The sequence below is a fragment of the Notamacropus eugenii genome, chromosome 4, assembly GCF_028372415.1.
Source record: "Notamacropus eugenii isolate mMacEug1 chromosome 4, mMacEug1.pri_v2, whole genome shotgun sequence".
NCBI classification, from domain to species: Eukaryota; Metazoa; Chordata; class Mammalia; order Diprotodontia; family Macropodidae; genus Notamacropus; species Notamacropus eugenii.
In genome coordinates this window covers 12,208,388-12,228,385 of record NC_092875.1, presented here as the reverse complement: position 1 = coordinate 12,228,385, position 19,998 = coordinate 12,208,388, and the positions used below count along the sequence as shown (strand labels likewise).

The 19,998-nt window shown below is 47.4% G+C and overlaps 1 protein-coding gene across 3 annotated transcripts in view; it reads right to left on the bottom strand.

The window, feature by feature from the left end:
- Nucleotides 1–19,998, bottom strand: part of CLTCL1 (clathrin heavy chain like 1) — an 85,682-nt gene that overhangs the window by 24,586 nt on the left and 41,098 nt on the right. For all 3 annotated transcript variants that reach the window (XM_072599812.1, XM_072599813.1, XM_072599815.1), the window contains 11 exons: nucleotides 18,416–18,580; nucleotides 17,459–17,639; nucleotides 16,447–16,610; nucleotides 13,038–13,163; nucleotides 12,531–12,673; nucleotides 11,802–12,036; nucleotides 10,574–10,696; nucleotides 6,523–6,668; nucleotides 5,211–5,394; nucleotides 3,219–3,411; nucleotides 357–514 (listed from right to left, as the gene is read on the bottom strand). In XM_072599812.1, the coding sequence (XP_072455913.1) occupies nucleotides 357–514; nucleotides 3,219–3,411; nucleotides 5,211–5,394; nucleotides 6,523–6,668; nucleotides 10,574–10,696; nucleotides 11,802–12,036; nucleotides 12,531–12,673; nucleotides 13,038–13,163; nucleotides 16,447–16,610; nucleotides 17,459–17,639; nucleotides 18,416–18,580 (1,818 nt within the window). The remainder of the gene's footprint in view (nucleotides 1–356; nucleotides 515–3,218; nucleotides 3,412–5,210; nucleotides 5,395–6,522; nucleotides 6,669–10,573; nucleotides 10,697–11,801; nucleotides 12,037–12,530; nucleotides 12,674–13,037; nucleotides 13,164–16,446; nucleotides 16,611–17,458; nucleotides 17,640–18,415; nucleotides 18,581–19,998) is intronic.

Sequence of the window (19,998 nt, the reverse complement as noted above, 5' to 3'; positions counted from 1 at the left end):
TCCTTTCATCCTAAAGGTGATTGTGTATGTACGCTGAAAGATGGCTTAGACAGCTGGGGGGGGCATGGGATGTACGAAACCCTGGTTGTTCCTCCCTCTCAGGGCAGCCAACCTTCTTCTTCTGGGTAAGTGGGGGGGGGGGGAGGGCAGTTGGAAGGACCAAGGATGACCGGGCAGGGTCCTGGCCTTGAGGCTCTGCTGCCTCCAAACACAGGGAGCCCCAAGCAGCTCACTTACTCTCCCATGAACCCTAGAACCACCTTCCACGTTGGGGAAGGACAAATTATAAGACAAGAGTAAAGAAAGAAAATTAGCCATTGCCATTCTGAAAGGGAGAAGTACTACCCAACACCTACCTGTTGAATGTGGGCATTATTCGGCCCATTGATAAACTCCTCCAGCTCAGAGAGGCGGTTTGTTTTAGCCAGAGCAAAAATAAGCTCTGTCTCTACATAGGACTCTCGGGCCTTTTTCCTGGCCATGTGTAAAAATTTAACTAGATCTTCCCAATTACCTGCGGAAAGAAAGAAACACAAAATATAACCCATGGCTGGAAATCTGGTAGCCCATCTGGTTCCTATTGGTGGCCTTATAGCCTGGGCAACACATGCAATCCAGAGTTGAGACAAGGGGCCTTTTATGTCTTGTGGAGGCCAGGCATTTTACTTGAGAACCTTGCCAGTGAAAAAAAGAAACTCACAGCCAATGAACAGGTAGAGACGGAGCAGGATGGAGGAGAAAGGCTGGCACTTGTCTGTACCACTACTTGAGCCATCAGGGTAAGTCTCTGAACCAGACAGAAGCAGCTGAGTGTAACCAGTGGTCACAGGAATCAGTGATGAAATGTTTCAAACAACCTTCCTAAGAACCAAGGCTCAGTGCCATACCAATCAAACTACCAGATAATTCTTTTCTAGAGCTAGGAAAAATAATATCAAAATTCATCTGGAAGAACAAAAGGTCCAGAATATCAAGGGAACTAATGAAAAGAAATGCTAGAGAAGGTGGTCTAGCCCTACCAGATCTCAAACTGCATTATAAAGCAGCAATTACCAAAACCACTTGGTACTAGCTAAGAAACAGAGGGGTAGAGCAATGGAATAGGTTATGTCTCAAGACAGAGTAGTCAATGAACAGAGCAATCTACTTTTTGATAAACCCAAGGACCCCAGCTTCTGGGATAAGAACTCACTGTTTGACAAAAATTGCTGGGAAAACTGGATAACAGTGTGGCGGAAACTGAGCACAGATCAATGCCTGACACCATACACAAGAATAAAGTCCAAATGGATACATGATCTAGGTATAAAGATTGATACTATAAACAAATTAGTGGAGCAACGAATAATGTATTTGTCAGATTTATGAAAAACGGAGAAATTTTTGACTAAACAAGAAAAAAGGAACATTATAAAGTGCAAAATGAATAATTTTGATTACATTAAATTTGAAAAGGTTTTGCACAAACAAACCCAATGCAACCAAGGTTAGGAGGGAAGCAGAAAACTGGGGAAGAATTTTTGGAACTAGCGTCTGTGATAAAGGCCTCATTTCTAAAATATGTAGAGAACTGAGTCAAATGTACAAGAATACAAGTAATTTCTCAGTTGATAAATGGTCAAAGGATATGAACAGGCAGTTTTCAGAGGGAGAAATTAAAGCTATCTGTAGTCATATGAAAAAATGTTCTAAATCATTATTGATTAGAGAAAAGCAAATCAAAACAACTCTGAGGTACCACATCACACCTATCAGATTGGCAAACATGACAAAACAGGAAGATGATAAATGTTGGAGAAGATGTGGGAGAGGTGTTACACTAATTCATTGTTAGTGGAGCTGTGAGCTGATCCAACCATTCTGGAGAGCAATTTGAAACTATGCCCAAAGGGCTACAAAAATGTGCATGCCCTTTGACCCAGCAATACTGCTTCTAGGGTTGTATCCCAAAGAAATCATAAAAATGGGAAAAAACACACAAGTACAAAGATATTTATAGCAGCTCTCTTTGTGGTGGCCAAGAACTGGAAATCGAGGGGATGCTCATCTATTGGGGAATGGCTGAACAAGTTGTGGCCTATAAATGTAATGGAATACTATTGCGCCATAAGAAATGATGAACAGAAAGACTTCAGAGAGATCTGGAGGGACTTATATGATCTGATGCTGAGTGAATGGAACAGAACCAGGAGAACTTTGTGCACAGCAACAAACACAGTGTGTGAGGAATTTTTCTGGTAGACTCAGTCCTTCACAGCAATGCAAGGACCTAAAAAATTCCCAATAGATTCTTGAGGCAAAATGCCTTCCACATCCAGAGAAAGAACTATGGAATTGGAATGCAGAATGAAGCAGACCATTTTCTCTTGTGTTATGTTTTGTTCTGTTTCATGGTTTCTCCCATTCATTTTAATTCTTCTATGCAACATGACTAAGGTGAAAATGTATTTAATAAGAATGTTTGTGTAGAACCTATATAAGACTGCATGTTGTCTCAGGGAAGGAAGGGGAGAAGATGGGGGAGAGGGGGGAAAAGTCAAAGATATAAGTAAGTGATTGTTGAAAATTGAAAACAGATTAAGAAAAAAAAAGAACCAAGGCTCTTAAGTGTGGAGCTCTGGAAGTGTGCAGCCCTCTGCATCCACAGTGCAGGAGGTGCCTGGAGAGGAACCCTCCTGACTGATAGAGCCTGAGACATGCAATGATTCAGTCTGGGTCATGAGGCCACTCTAGACCCCTGGCCTCCTCTGTCTGGGAGCTGCCTCTTCTAAAGAAGCATGCCAAGAGGAAATCCAAAAAGAGCGGGCCCTAGGCTCTCAATGCCCTGCCAATATCATTCAGTTTCGCTAGATGACAAAAAGCTAAAAAGAATTCAAATAGAGTCCAGTAACAAGATTCTCATTAGCAGAAGGTTGGCTAACCACTGGAACCCTGAAAAGATGAGGAGAGGTTACAGTGTGTGGCATGGCAGAAATGACCATGGTGATGATGTCCAGGTAAGAGCCTGTCACGCCGTGGACAGCAGATTTTCTAATGGGTCTCACTTTCCCTGCACAGCCATGCTTCCTCCAATCCTCTTCTATGTCTAAATCCACCCTCCCATTAAAAAGCGCTATGTATGCAAGTCCCCCTGGATTCCTTTTGGCTCTTGCTTGCTGACCACATGTCCCATGACAGGGCAGGGGACAGTGATGCCCCAAGGTGGGCAGCTCACTCACCATTTCTGCTGGCAGCCTCAACAACCTCCAGGTAAGAGGAGGGGTCATCCGCCTTGGTGTATGAGTCAATGGCCTCTCTCACTAAGTTCTTCTGCAGCTGGGCCCTGGCCAGCTGGCTCCACACTGCTGGCTCATTGCATCTTTCTGCAAATTCATATGCACGGTCCAGATTCCCGATGTGTTCTATCAAGACCTGTAAGATGGGAGAAGGGAAGGTAAGCAGATGTAAAGCTAGGGGCTCAGTATCAATGAGCTCTAAGTCCAAACTTAAATGTCTCTGAGCAATTCTGTGCTTCTTTAAACAAAAACCTTACCGTCTGCTCCCCAAAGCATCCTTACGGTCTGACAGAAGAACCTGAGCTGGGGCTGGGGCGAGGCTGCTCCTGGGAGCGTCTAAGTCCTGAGCCCAGCTGCTGGTGTAAAATCTTGGCCAAGGGCCTCATGGCTCTGGACTGGCAAAGAAGTGTGTGCCAGAATGACCAAGCAGCCCCTGACTCCAGATGGGGAGACCCCTGGCATCTCCTTGGGGGTGCAGAGCTCTTGCTGCCAGGGTGGCTGATTCCTACTGCACTCTGCTGAGTGCAGCACTTACTGTCATATGGGCTCTACACATACATTCTTATTAAACACATGTTCACATTAGTCATATTGCACAGAAGAATTAAAACAAATGGGAAAAACCATGAGAAAAAACAAAACAAAACATAATATAACATAACACAAGAGAAAATAGCCTGCTTCATTCTGCATTCCAATTCCATAGTTCTTTCTCTGGATATGGATGGCATTTTGCATCATGAGTCCTTTGGAGATGTTTTAGGTCCTTGCATTGCTGTGAAGGGCTTAGTCTATCAGAAATAGTCCTCACACACTGTATGTGTTACTGTGTACAGTGTTCTCCTGGTTCTGCTCCTTTCACTCAGCATCAGTTCATATAAGTCTTTCCAGGTTTTTCTGAAGTTTGCCTGTTCATCATTTCTTATAGCACAATAGTATTCCATTACATTCATATACCACAACTTGTTCACGCTATCCCCAATTGATGGGCATTATCTTGATTTCCAGTTCTTGGCCACCACAAAGAGAGCTGCTATAAATATCTTTGTACATGTGGGACCCTTTCCCATTTTTATGATCTCTTTGGGACACAGTCCTAGAAGTGGTATAACTGGGTCAAAGGGTATGCACATTTTTGTAGCCTTTGGGCACGGTTCCAAATTGCTCTCCAGAATGGTTGGATCAGCTCACAGCTCCACCAACAATGTATCAGTGTTCCAACTCTCCCACATCTTCTCCAACATTTATCATTTTCCTGTTCTGTCATGTTAGTCAGTCTGATAGGTATGATGTGGTACCTCAGAGTTGTTTTGATTTGCTTCTCTATAATCAATAATGATTTAGAACATTTTTTCATATGACTATAGATAGCTTTAATTTCTTCCTCTGAAAACTGCATTCACTGTTATTCTTAAGGACTTCATTAATAGGTACTTGTGATTTAAGGACTTTTGAAAAGTTGTGTCTCTGCTGCATGCAAATGAGACATAAAATTGTTCATTTCAACTTGACTCAGTAGGGAACATTTAAAAAATCTTTAAGTATGTGATGAGAAAACTAGGCTTATAAAAATATTTGCTATTCTCCAAAAGAATCTTCTTTAAGTAAAAATAACAAAAGTCCTCCCCAGAACTGATAATGCAGGCAGCTCCAGGAGTGTGATCAAAGGCAAAATGAGCATTTAAGGGTCTCCTGATTAACTTGCTGGGGGGCGGTTGGGGGGGCTCCTCATTGATGACGTTCTCATTTTTACGCCTTCATGCAGTGATGGGCGGCAGGCTCCTCACTCTCACCATCTTGTGGTTAAGCCTCCTCTGGGCATTAGTGTCAAGTCCCCGGAAGCCAGGTGGTAATGTCACCTACACCGGGTTCACCCCTGCAGTTCACAGCCCCCCTCCCCCCAGGGAGTGCCAGTGACATTGAGTGTTGGCTCACCTGAATGGCCGATGTGTTCACGTCAAACTTTCTGAAGATGGCAAATGCTTCTTCATACAGTTCACTGCTGGTGGCGATGTTGGCGATGTCTGGGGCATCATAGTTATCCAGTCGGTTAATGTACTCCATCACCCGTGTGCGGTCAGCCTTAATGGCAGTCAGAATCAGCAGATTCTGGAGATTCCTGTGCAACAATCAGCCACCAGGAGAGTCAAAAGTCCTTCCCGGAGGAAACTGCCACTGGGGGCCAGGATGACCTCTTATATTTCAGACTAATCTTTGTCATTACTGTGGATCCAGCTCCCCCTCAACCCTGTGGGAAACCCAAAGAAAACCTGCCCTTGTGGTCAAGTAGAGGAGGGCAGACAGCAGGGGGTCACACAATCTGGTGGGGGGGAGGTGTCCGTGAATCCATGCCCACATTGTGCCTTATTAAAGATATGTTTAAGTGGGGTGCTGCTAAAAATGTCTGTGCTAGAAGGGAAATTGAGGAAGACTCCATGGAGGAAGTAGCATCATCTGAAGTGGGTTTGGACAAGGGAGCCTCTTGGGGACAGCAGAGCAGAGAAGAGCACAGAGACAAGGGTGGGCAGGACCTGGTAGCAACACCTGGCTCAGGAGAGCAAGCTGCTCCATACAGCAGCACTGGAAAGACCTGGGTGTCATTTGTTCCCTGGGAGACTAAGATGGCAGCAGTGAAACCACCACTTAGAGACGATGCTGTGGTCACCACTCCTCAGCCTCCACACCATCACCCCTGTACTTCTCCCTGCTCCTGGGTGGAGTCCTTCTAAGGGCTCTGGGGACATGCTCTGCACTAGAACTGGGGTGGGCACAGAGGCATAACAAGCCTCGCAGAACTGTCACAAGTGCTGAGCAGTCTTGAGGCCTCCCTACAAATTCAAGGACACTCAGAAGGAATCGCTCCTGATAGCTCCTGAAAGGCCTCCTTGAAGGGCGCAGATGCCCACACATTTAGGCTGAGATCTACGTCCACTCCACCTAAACATGTATGAGCCAGAGAACAGAGAAGAGCTGGACCAACGTGCCAGTCCCTGAACTGACATGAAGTTGTTACCCGCTCCCCAATGTGCTTAGCGGCATACCAAGGTCTGCAGGCAGGGGATACCACCATCACATCAAGATACAATCCCTGTCCTGAGGGGGTCAGACATTAGGAAGCAGGGCCTGAGAGGACAGCTGGGCTTCCTGGAAGAGGAGGCCTTCAATGCCAGGCAGGATCTGGGAAGGAGAGGACGGAAGGGGACCCAGGGCAGAGGTGGCCAGTCCAAGGGGCACCAGCACCTCTCACCTATGCTCACTGAACACAGAGTTATCCAGGACAATCTTCTCAAGAAGCTCGATTAGCTCACTGGGCAGGTCGGCAGTCATAAAAGCTTTCACGGTCACAGAGACCTCTTCAGGATCCTGGGTTTCAGACAGAGCTGTTTGCACCACCTAGTTTTAAATGATATTTGGAAGAGGAGCTTGATTAGATTAAAACAGACAACTCACGGGTGGCCAGAGATGGCAGGACTCAGCAAAGACAGGGGACAGGGAAGGCTAGGCCAGAGGCCCCAGGAATAGCCACAGGCCCACTCACTCATGCCTTCAGGCTCACACATTGTAATGGAGGTGTGTGGGAGGGTGTCTTCCAGGGAGCCTTGAATGTTGAGGAGAGAAAAAACAGCAATAGCTCCATGGGTTAAGGAGACAGGCTGCTAGCCTTCCCCCCCGCACCACAACAGAAAGTGGGCACCAACAGAAGGTGTCCAACCACATCTGGGTGACCATGAGTATAACCTTCACTGCTGTCATGCTGGAGCGGGCCTGAAAGGCCATCTGACCATGAGGCATGGAGAGCAATTCCATATCATGCTGGAGAAGGGGATGTTTGGCCTCAGTGGGAGTACAGCAAGGACCCAGGCTGCCTCCCTTGTAGCCTATGCCACAGTGGGAAGACTCCAGCAATCAGGAGGCTTTTCCTTTCCTTAGACCCTGGCCTGCTCTTAGCTCTGACACCAGGGGACATTCCCATTCCCTTACCCCCTTCTCTCCCAGCTCCTCTACTTTCCCTACACAGTCCTTAGTTCCCACACTATCCTGGTCTTCCCCTGCAGAAGTCAGAGAAGCACAGAGCCCCTTTACAGGCTGAACTCTCTCTCTCCTTTGCCCTTGAACCCTGTGAGGCAGACAAAGCAGAGGTTACTCCAAATACCCAGAAGAAGAAATTGTGGTTGTGACGCGGTGGAGGGTCTGGCCTACGGACCAGACCCATGGCTAGCTGGCAGCGCAGCCAGGAAACCATGCTGGATCTTGTACCCATTCCACCATGCCATACCTATCTATCTTACCAAGACTTCCAAGGAGATCTAACATGATTATTTATCAGAATTCCCAGAATCATGATTTTCACTGTTAGACACACCTGTATACCAACTGAGAAGGAATGGGCCCATCTATTCTTCTCTAGCTCAAAGGCATCTGCATCTGATGTGAATTCTTGATCTGTTTTTAAAATCCCATTTTAGGAATGGAGACTGACTATCCACATTCCACATCAGCTTAGGGAAGCAACCTCATCAAGCTCTGAGTTCATGCAACCTCACTGACTCAAGATTTCAGATGCACTACCCCACCATTCTATCTGAAGATGGTCAACCTGCAGAACAGCTTTGTTTGGCTGGAGATTGCTGCCATGCCCTTTCATGTACTAAACCAGCTCAGACAGCGATTAAAATCTTAGCTTTAAGAGGCCACCCTGCACTGGCCTTTAGCCTGACCCAGCTGCATTCTCCAGAGAGGGGAGGCCAGATGCCAGGCAGAACCCAAGAGCCACAATCAGGTGGCACTTCAGTTACTAAGGGTACACTGCTACAGATGCGACCCTAGCAAGCCCTCACAAGCAACCTAGGAGGCAGGAGGATGACAGAGACAAAGTACACCAACATGTCAGCTCTAATACCCCTTTAAACTGTGCTGGCTCAGGCAGCAATGCAGACCTTCAGGGCTTTCCCAATGCTCCATAAGGCATTTCTTTCTCAGGAGGAATTCAGGTCAGTAATAGGAGATGGGTAAGAATGAAGAGACAATGGCACTTTATTGATTTCTTTAGAGCTCTCTGGCAATAGTCAAAAAATATGCCTGGGGGTGTGGTTCTATAACCCTCCCCTATTCCATCCAGTCTCTGGAACAGTCCATGTCAAGTTGACTGTGGTCCCAGGACCCAACATGGAGCGTCAGAACACTAAGCAAAGTTAGTCCAATACAGAGTCTCCAGAATCTGGAGACTGAGAGCTAGGAGGCATCTTGAGAAAGCGACCTGGTTCCACCAACTGAAGCTGATGGAGGCCGAGCCATTTGATCAAATGTACGCAAGAGGCTAGAGAACCGAGATCCCCAAACCCTGGTGGCTCGACTCACAGTATCCATCGATACATTTCCCCACAGAATTTAATGTTTCTTAGGTGCCAAACTGGCAGGCTTTGGAATAAGACATTTTCCTGCCTTGGGAGTATTTATAAACTAACAGAGAACATATAAAAGCAGCCTGAAAAACCTTCAAAGAAAGAAGTCACTCAAGTACAAAGGAGAATGAGGCTAATGAGAGCACCTGCAGCCATGAGAGGAAGGTCTGCTCACAACTGGATGGACTACAATGGGATAATAAGGCTCCCTGGCTTTCTGCTAATCAAGGCTCCTCGTGACTCCTTGAGCATCTCAGATGAAACATCCGGAGGAGCTGACATGATTGCAAGTTATTTCAAAACACAGGGGGGTCAGCCCACTCAAGAGATGCCTCATGTCAAAGGCAGATTTCTCAGAAGAGGTTCTACTCCAAGCAGGCTTTTGACACCATGTCCTGGGATCAGCGGTCACGGCTTTGGCTCATCATTGATGATGGCTACCTCTTTGGAGGAGATGCTGAAGAAATGGGACAGAGCCTCCAGGAGCAGAGGCTCCTGAACAAAGAGAGGCTTCCAAGAAGGCATTTAAAGTGTAGACAACCCAGGAATTAGGACTGCCATGGCCTAGGCTCCATTGTCTCATCTCTTCCTCATTTTCCTTAAAAGAGGATATTTAGAGAGCTGTGCACTGTCTCCTGTTGAGCTGGATAAAAATGCTTTTACCCATATTTAACAACTATTCCTCAAATGCTGGAAGATCAACTGGAGGAAGGTCTCCAGTGGAATGCCACTGAGCTCTGTATGGCTCAGCAATGTCAGTGACTGAAGGATGTCACAAAAGGCAGACAGTAAACTCTGGAAATAAGTAATGCTGATAGTAGAACACTGCCTTGGAAAACATGGTGAACCTCCACAGGAATAAATGGGGTCTTGTTCTCTGGTTCCAAGCCCCACCTGAACAAGACAAGGGAGAGGTGGCTGGGCAGTGGGGAGGGCCCCAGCCACCCCTGGTCTTTTCTTACTCCGTCCTCTTCTGTGCCAAGTGCTAGGCTGGGTGCCAGTGACAGGAACGTGGAAATTGACTGCTTGCCGCCTTCTAGGGGTTACATTTTCCAGAGGAAAAAGGGATGCATGTGAGTAAACTCAAAATCTAGTTGGAAGCAGGGTCCTCCTGGGACAAGTTCTGGAGGGGGAGCCCACAAGGTCCTACAATTCTCACAATGGTTGTGAATTCCTGTTTTCTGTACTGGCCACCCAGCATGTGGAAGCCTGGGCTCCGTTCTGAGGGTGACTCCACGGTGAAGAGTCCAGCCAAAGGAAATGGGGCAAGGGGTCTGGGCCCCAGCACCTCTGGGAGCAAATACGAAGCGCTCTGCTTAGTCTTCAAAGCCCTCTATAACCAGCCTCCTCCTCCCTGTCCAGCCTCCTCAAACTCGACTCCCCACCCCGTCTTCTTTGGCCCAGTGCCCCAGCCTCCTAGCTGCTCTATCTCTAGGCTCTGGGCATTTTCTTTGGGAACTTTTTCATTCTCGTTGGGACAGGTGTTCCCAACCCCTTCCTCTGGCTGACTCTCATGCCTGGAAAGCTTCTTGTCTGCTCTGTCTACTGACCAATCCCGCCCAAACCCTCTGAATTCGAGCACTTTCCCCTGTTTGTTGCTTCTCCTCTGAATGGCACAGAACCTGCTTTGTATGTTATCTGTCTATATGCTGTCTCCCTCATTTGATGGGGAACTCCTGGAGAGTACCTACGTCTGGCACGTGGCAGGTACTTAGTTCTTACAGTCTGACATGCTCAGCCCTGTTTGAGGAAAGACCCCCCCCCCACACACTTGGGCTCTTAACTGGCCAGTGCCTCAAATAGACAAGCTGGTGTCCAAGGGAGCTTTTTCACAGCCAAGGCCACTACACTGAGGCCTGAATTCTGAAGCTGTAGAGAACCATGCCCACACAGTACCTGATCGATGAGCTGTCTCCTGAATGGGTTGTTTTCCTCCAGGACATTTGCCCAGAGTTCTGGATCTTTTCTGCGGACCAGGTAACGGGCTTCACTTTTGAACAGAGAATTCTCATTACAAACCTGAAAGGAGCAAAAGCCATCCTTAGAACCTCTCACTCTGCTGTCCAGATGAAAACCCTCCGCCCAACACCCCTGCTGTTACCAAGCGGTCCTCCCGCCACTTTCCATGAGACCCCAATGGGAGAGAGATGGCATTATTTTAGACTCAGAAAATTAAGGGGAAAAAGCCAAGTGCTGGCTCAGCCATATTATACCATAAAATTGTTCTCCTAGAACTTTTTTGATTCTCTCAGGGACTATTAATATCAGAAACTTATTTTCTTCTAAAAGAAAAACCAAAACCCAAGTTCCTAAGGAACCACCACCCCTACTCCCTTTAACTCCCTCCCCCAATCTCAATGGAGGGAAACCTTTAGACCATCAGAACAGTGCTAAAGGTGCCTAGAAATGCATAGACCTGCTAGAGTTTTTAAAGTGCTTGGAGTCATTTTAAGCAGCAGGTCTGCAGTCAGTAAGAAAGGGGCCGACACAGAACACCAGCACCCAGTAGGCACTTAAATGCTGGCTGACTAAGTGACTTGGACATGAGAGCTCAAGGTGGGTACTGGAGGGTGCCCTAGGACTGCAGCTTGGCATGAAGAAGCACGTGACTTGGCAGAGCCCACCAGTGTCTGCTTGAATCTTGTAAGATCAGTCCCTTACTTCAGAGATTCACAAAAATGAAACAGAAGCTTGTGGGAAGCACAGGAGGCTTTTCAGAGTTGAGAGGCTCAAAGACAGATCTGCTCTACTGAAGCCTAGTCCCCATGCCTATGTAGCTCCCACTGTCAATGCCAGACCACGGGAAAGGCCCCCTCCCTGAATCAAGGTCCCTCTAAACCAGCACTTCAAATTGGAGTGGGCAGGGATACCTGAGCCTCCCAACAAACAATATGGGGCGAATGGGGACAGAGGGCAGAAGTCAGTGGTTGAAGTCAGTGAGTGTCATGGTAAACAGGAAGCCAAGTGTTAAGACCAAACCCTCCCTGGGCACCATCTAGTGTGATGATGAAGCTACCCAGGGCAGCCCAAGGGGCAGGCACCCCCTCCCAGCCCAACCCCAGGGCCCCTTATAATTAAATACTGCCAAATAAAGTCTAAGAGACGAAAAGCAACAGCTGCTAACCTGAATGAGCTCGAGGTCACACTGCCCCCTCTCATAGGCAACACAGGCCAAATGCGGGTCCCTCTTTTCACAGTATTTACCTACAACACGGCTGTCGTAGTAGGGATTCTCGCGGAGGAAGCGCTCGGGGTTATTGTTACTGTCGATATAGATCTTGGCCAGGGCATTGTGGGTGGCCGGCTCTTCACAACCTTCATGGATTCGGGATTCCAGCCAAGGAAGAAGCAGCTTGAGCCTTTGGGTCAGGAAAGGAAACATCACTGTGCTGGTATTCCCTCAGCTGTCACCGAGGGTCCAGAAGAAGCCTAGACCTTCTCAAGAGTGTGCCCGGCCCTCACTGAGGTAGCTCAGCCTGGGCGCTGAAATGGGCCTCCTGCCCAGTCCTAGGAGTTGTGATTGCTCCAAGCTCAGCCCCAGGGCCTGGAGAATTAGCATCCCAAGAGACATGGGAGGACAGCTGAGAGGAGCAGTCAGGGCCACAAAGGCACACACGCAAAGGTCAGGCATTCAGGGTTAGGGTGAGGATACTGAGAAATATCAAGAAATAGGGGAGGAGAAGATCCAAGAAAGCACACAGAAACAGTTACATGAAAGGCACCGGTACAGAAGCAGCCAGAGCTATGACTTTGGGGACATTCTCACTGACGTGCATCTTAAACTTCAGCTAGCACACTATCATTAACTCTGTGACCAAGTACCAAGGGGCTGGGGACTCGGCTGGTCCATTACCTGTTTCTTTTCTCCACCTCAGCCACTAAGTCCTCGGTGGAGAACTGTCCTCTCACCACCATGATTAAGTTTTTAATGACATCCTCTGAACAATCCACATCGAGCAGTCCGCCGACCACGGCAGGGATCCGGCTGGGGTTGACCTGCCAGGACACACTCCGTCAGTTGTCATTGCCTCCAGCACAGCACCAGCACTAACAGGCTTCTCTCAACCCCTTCTTGTGGGGCAATCAGCCCCCACACATCCCAGAGACAAAGGGAGCAGGCAGACTACTCTCTTGGGACCTGGCTTCTCCCTTCCCACCAAAGGCCTGTGGTCCTGGAATGGATCTGTGACTGTGCCAACACGAGTCACCTCACTACTGAGACCCAGAGAGTTGCTGGGGCCCCCTCTGATTCTAGCCTGTCAGGCCTTACACCAGAGGCTAACTCTGGCCAGCACGTGCTCTGCCAACTTAGGGCAGGGGCCCTACCATGTAGCCACAAAGTCTTGGAGAAGAACTTTACCTTCTGAACATAGATTTCAATGTACTTCTGTAGGTTGTTGCGGTATAAATACAGAACCAAGTCATGAACAAAGTCAAATCTGTCACAAACAATAATCAAGGGCAGTTGATCTGTAAGCTTGGCCTCCTAGACAGTGGAAAGGGGAGAAGAAAGGATGTATCAGCGTCACCATCCAGGTGAGAGCATGTGATTAACCCCAAGGAAGCAGCAGGAAAAGAGACCTGAGATTTGTTCAGAATGAGCTCCATTCTGTGGCAGTGCAGACTTCACTTCTGCTTAGTGTTATCAGCCTCCCTTCAGACCCTCTCCCTCAGCCCTCCCCTGTCCTCCCCTGGCAGCTGGGCCATATGCAAAACTTGGTCTTTGCTTAAACTGGGGTTTCGTTCCTGGAGTTGAGTTTGGGGAATTGTTCTGTGTTGCAAGACTAAAGGAGAGAAAAGCCCAGCACAAACAACCCCCACATCTAGTGAGCCTGGCAGGACCTGCAGCGGGCCTGGCTTCTCTGAAAAGCAGGACTGGAGAAAACCCAATGCCCAATCCCCTCCACTTAATCTAGAAAAGAAATACCAGGCTAAATTTGACCTCTTTGATCAAACCTAACATTCTTTGAATTGAAACATTCTTTGAGGAACAAACTCTTGCCCAGTGGCACAAAGGCTGGCTCTCTGATGCGCAGACTATGAGTGGTGCATATGCCTGGACCTAGATTGCCATGCCTGAGGCTGGTGCCACACTGCTGCTATAAAGCCACTCGCCCACTGCTGCTTTGTCCAGTCGCCACCCCAGCAGAAATACCTCTGAGAGCATCCCTGCCAGGGGCTCAGAGCCTGTGGGAAGGCCTCTCAGGATGAGCAGGGCACAGCTGCCAGAGAAACCCCACTGTACTTTTCAACGGTTTCTGTCTTCACTGGAACTAACTGGATTTCTATTGGAGCATCTAGGTCTAGGTTTTACCCTGTTTTACCCTGTTTGTGGAATATTAAAAACACTTCAGATTATTTTTTGTTTAGACTATAAACCCTAGAAAACTGTTAATTTTTTTAATATCTGAACTTCCTCATCTTACCTGTTCACAAACAGGAAGATGAGGCAGCAACGTAAGCAGAAGACTTCATTTTTTAGAAGCACATTGATGTGATGCTGGAATCCCTAGTTCTGATCTAAACAAGGGATGGGGAATGGACCTGTCATTTCAGGGATACAGGAAAATCCCAGAGAAGGAAGCTCCTTCTCCAATGCCGATGCACACATCTCTCTGTCAAGTCGCTGGCTCTGCCCAGAGTCTTCCCACCTCCGACACTAAGTGGCAGGTCATCTCTGTCCTTCCCCAGTGAGGTCAGAGTCTCCTCCTTCACACCATTCATTTCCTGTCACCTTCTATTTCACCCCACCAGAGCCACACAGAAAGAAGGGAGCCATCACCCTATCTATCGGTGTTCTCACTATGACCTCCAGTCCCTCTGCCCCTTCATTCTCTCCCAGGCTCACTCCTGCACTGCCCACACTGTCCTCCCTTATCACATCCCCTCAGAGAAGTGTTTCAGCTCTATGTCCCTTTGTCCCATCACTGATCACACCCAATCTGCTGCCTTGACTCCTAGTCTCCCACTATTGAACAAGGCTAGAAACAAAGCACAAAATCATGCCAGGTCAATCCATGACAAATTCATGGCTAATGCCTAATCTCAAGTGGGCCCTCAAGTGGCAGGGTAATCCTTGTCCCTTACTCGACTGACCTGTGGCCTAATCTACTCACCACAACAGCACTTTAGCTACCCCAAACCCCCTACGCTGCCCCTGAAGCATCCTTCTCTCCTCCCTTCCTCTCATTCTGTGGCACTCAGCTCACTCTCCTCACCAAGTCCTACTCCATCCATCAGACACAGCACAGGCAGGGATCCCATTCCATCCTGTCCCCTCCAGCAGACTGCTCCCTCCTTGCCCCTGTCACTTATTTTCAATCCCTCTGTCAGCTGTTTACCTGCTGCCTACAAACATGCTCACGTCTTCCCCATCTTAAAGACCCTCACTTGACCCTTCTGTCCCTTCTATCATCCTGTTCGTCTTCTGCCCTTTGGAGCTAAACTCCTCCAAAATGTGTCCACAACAGGGGCCTCCATTCTTTCTCCTCTCTCTCCTTCACCCAATCTTCTCCTTCCCCTGAATGCTCTCTCTAGAGTGACCAGTGATCTCTTATCTCTTGGCTGCCAAAGCCAATAGCCTTTTCTCCATCCTCATCCTCACTGACCTCTCTGTAGCCTGGGACACTGTGGGTCACCTTCTTCTTAGTCTCTGTTGGTTTCCTCCTATCTGACTGTTCCAGCTCTGTCTCCTTCATTGGTTCCTTGTCCAGCTCATGCTTGCTTATGGGGGGTGTTCCACAAGACTCTGCCCTGGGCCCCCTTCTCTCTTTATACCAGAGACTCTTAACGTGTCAAAGAATATGAATCTCACTTCAGCATAATGTTTATATATGCATAAAACTGACAAGGAAGCAAATTTATCAAACAATTATTAAAAAAACAAGTTGCTGAACCCCTAGTTAGTAAGCTCAGATACCCCCTAACTCCCCTGGTGATCTCATCAGCTCACTTGGGTTGGATGCTCATCTTTATGCAGATGACTCTGAGATTACTGACCCAGCCCCAATCTCTCTGCTGAGTCACCCTCTGCCTCTCAGACATCTCTACTAGATATCTGTCCCAACCAGAACTCGCATTTCCTCCAAACCGACCCTCTCACTCCAGGGCATCATCACCATCCTCCTAGTTATCTGGGCTGGCAAGCTCAGCAACAGCCTCAACTATTCCCTCAAAGCACTCCCTTCCTGGGGCTCCCATCGCCATCAGGATCAAACAGAAAATGTTCGTCTGGCCTATCAAGCCATCCTTGGCCCCCTTCTCTCTTTGTTTCATTATCAGTGACACTGAACTTCAAGTGCCACCCATGGGAGATGGACTCCCTCCACTGACTTGGTGGCTTATCCCTAGTACTCTGTCAGTCCTGTGCTCCACCTCCCAGACTCCCTGGTCAGTCCCAAGCTGGTGGCCTCCTGGGGGCTGCCTCCCGGGCACAGACACAGAGCTGTTTGCATGTTGTCTCCCCATTAGAATGGGAGCTCCTTGAGGTAAGGACCTCTCTTTATATTTCCTGCACTTAGCACAATATCTGTCTGGCATATGGGAAGCACCTAATAAATCCTTGCCACCTGCTTCCTGGCTCTGAACCCAGGTTTGAACTACACCATGTTTGTTTCTGTTCTCTAAAAACTGACAACAGAAATGAGGCAAACCCCAAAGGTCTCCTCTGCCCCAAGGCCACAAAGCTGAGTCTCGAGTGAGAGATGTGCTCAGCACAGGCCATCAGAAGAACAGACGGAGGAATGGGGTGTGTGGAGAAGAGCACTCACCTTGAGGAAGTTCTTCACCCGCTCGGCATTATAGCAGTTGCTTTCTCGGCATATTCTTTCCACCTCCTTGATCTGCCCAGTCTTACAGGCTGCCTGAATATATTTAAAATGCACGTCTGGATCCTGGCTGAAGTTGACAATCGAGCCCAGGAAGTAGAAGAGGCCTGTGGGAAGAGGCTGAATTAGCAGAGGCTAAGGGGGAGTCCAAAGAGCCTCCCTCCCCAGCTATGTCCAACTTGGTGCTGCTGCAGCCAGGGGCAGCTGGCCTCGCCAACTTGGTGAAGTTGCACATCCATTCAAGGCTCCTGGAGGACCCTCCCAGGGGCTAAATGCCTGCTCAATGCAAAAGTTCCCTCGGGCACCTCAGTGTGGAGCTCAGTACTACTGCCACCCCTCAGAGAAGAGCAGGGAGCAGCCAAGAAGTAATACTTTATGAGAACTCTCCACACTCCACAATCCCTAGACCTCAGTCTTGGAGGGTCACAGAAGGAGGAAGGATGGAGGAAGGACTGACAGCTGAAGGATAAAGTGGGAGAAAGGGGGTTTGAGAGTAGAGTTAATCCATATTAGAAACTGGCAGTATCTCAGAACAAACAGGCAGTTGAAACCATCTCAAAAATGTGAAAAGCTCAATAAATATCCCCACCAGAGAAAAGAGAAATTGAAAAAAGAAGGTAGGAAGGGGCCAGCCTGCTCCTTTTCAGCTCTAAGTCCCTAGCACTGAGGATTAGTACTGTCTTGATCACAAACCCTACAAAGAACAGATCCCTGAATCTGAAGCTTCCTTTGAAATTTGATTTGGGGGCAGGAAAAAGGAGCACCAGAGGTGTTTAAAACCTCTCTATAACACATGTGACAAGATTCAACCTTAAAATCATGGCAGAAAAAGCTAAACTACGACCAGCCCTTCTCCTCCCCTTCAGGTTAGGTAAAATGCTCTTCCGCCTAAAGAAGGGAGCTATGGCGGGGCTGGCAGCCTTAGGGAGGAGCTGACCATGGCTTGAGGCAGTACCTTCGTAACTCTTGAAAGACTCAAAGAGTTCCATGAGAGTCTGGGTGCCAAGCTGCTCATGGTACTTGGAGGCCACCTGCACGCCCAGCTGAAGGTTCTGCCGGATATTGGCAGATAACATCGCTCGCAGGCACTCCACGGAATCCTCCACTGACAGGGAGCCAAAGAAGTTTACGAGCCACTGAGGAAGAAAAGCCAAAATGACATGACTCACCATGGAGCCTGGCTCATGAGAGACCATGTGAGAGCCTGACACAGTCCCCAAAACCGAGACACACACAAAGGGACCATACTTCCTGACATGCATTGAAAACAGGGACATTTCCCAAGACCTGGGACAGGAAAAGAAGATGGTGTGGGAAGCTGGGATCTCTGCCATCTTGAACAACATGGTGGGTCCAATCCTGCCTGGCCTACTTCTCTCTGCTTTCTTTGTGAGGGAGACTTTCTAAATTACTAGCTTCTCCACCCTCTCCCCAAGAGCAACATGAAAGCTCCCCCTCATAACAAGGAAGTAGAGTCACAAAGAACATATCTGCATCTCGAGCCCCCCAGTTCTCTGTCTAAAAGGTAGGCCTAGGCACACTTTATCATCAATCTCGAGGAGTTGATTATTGTGCTGAGAACATACTAAACAAGACAGAAATGTGGGAGAAATGAGTCTTCCCTATTTCAGGAGAACAGATCTAGACTGGTTGACTGGTTCTCCAATATGGTCTGAAATGCAGAGAAGGACTTCCACACTCAGAACCAGCTGGCACAAATAAGAACCCAATAATGTCCCTAGCTTGGCACAGATAATGAGCCCTCTGCACTATTAGAGCCCTAAGATTAAAGAAGATTTCAAGCTACCTACAGGCATTGCCATAAGACCCATGCCTCACAATTTGTGAACACAACCCACCACCAAGAATGCAGAACGTGAATCAGCGGCAGAAGCAAGAAGCCTTCCCATACCTCAGGGTTCAGAAGGTGAGTGTGGACCACTGCACGCTTGATGTCGTACAGATCCGTGTAATGCTCCAGTGCTCGCTGCAACAGGCCTGCCTTCTCACAGAGCTGGGCAATGTGAGCACGATCGTAGTGGGTAAACATCTGATTCCCAAGGATGGCATCTGCAACCTATCACACCAAGAAAATGGAACTGTTTTAATGATGGGGGAAGTCTGGCAATGGTTCCTGGCCACTCCAGACATCCTTTTATTTTCCTTCGTCTAATTCTACGCGGTATATCCTTGGTTCTCTGATGGTGTAGCCGTATGCTTATGTCATGTTGGTTTCAACCATGCTTGGGATGTAGTATCCTTTTAGTTTCTTGGTGCAGCCCAGTCACCCTGCTGATAACAGTGGCTTCATACTCATCCAACCAACAAAGATGGTAAGAAAAGGAAAAATTCAACATCGTAGGGACTGTGAGAAGACAGACACTGCAATGCTGAGTTACCAATGGCTTCATCTATTCAGGTAAAGAGCTGAGAATTATGGAAGAAAAGTGAATTCATTGTTCATACCCTTTGGTCCCAAGATCTTACCACAAGAAAACTAAATCTAGGAAGAGCTGAGGCTGGCAAGGGAAGATGATAACACAAAAAAAGTTTGCTGTTGTTTTTTTTAAGAAGACATTGGAATGTTTGTGCAAAAACTTTTCAATTTAATGTAATCAAAATTATCCATTTTGCACTTCATAATGTTCTCTATCTCTTGTTTGGTCAAAAATTTCTCCATTATTCTAAACAAGAGATAGAGAACATTATGAAGTGCAAAATGGATAATTTTGATTATATTAAATTGAAAAGTTTTTGTACAAATAAGCCCAATACAACCAAGATTAGAAGGGAAGCAGAAAACTGGGAAAGAATTTTTGCAACTAGTATCTGTGATAAAGGTCTCATTTCTAAAATATATAGAGAACAGAGTCAAATGTACAAGAATACAAGTCATTCCCCAATTGATAAATGGTCAAAGGAGGCAGTTTTCAGAGGAAGAAATTAAAGCTATCTATAGTCATATGAAAAAATGCTCTAAATCACTATTGATTAGAGAGATGCAAATCAAAACAACTCTGAGGTACAACATCGCACCTATCAGATTGGCTAAAATGACAAAACAGGAAGATGATAAATGCTGGAGAAGATGTGGGAGAGTTGGAACACTAATTCACTATTGGTAGAGCTGTGAGCTGACCCAACCATTCTGGAGAGCAATTTGGAACTATGCCCAAAGGGCTACAAAAATGTGTATTAAAAAACCCACCAATATCGCTTCTAGGACTGTATCCCAAAGAGGTCATAAAAATGGTAAAGGGTCCCACGTGTACAAAAATATTTATAGCAGTCCTCTTTGTGGTGGTCAAGAACTGGAAATCGAGGGGATGCCCATCAATTGGAGAATGGCTGAACAAGTTGTGGTATATGAACGTAATGGAAGACTATTGTGCTATAAGAAATGATGAACAGGCAGACTTCAGAAAAACCTGGAAAGACTTGTATGAACTGATGCTGAGTGAAAGGAGTAGAACCAGGAGAACACTGTACACAGTA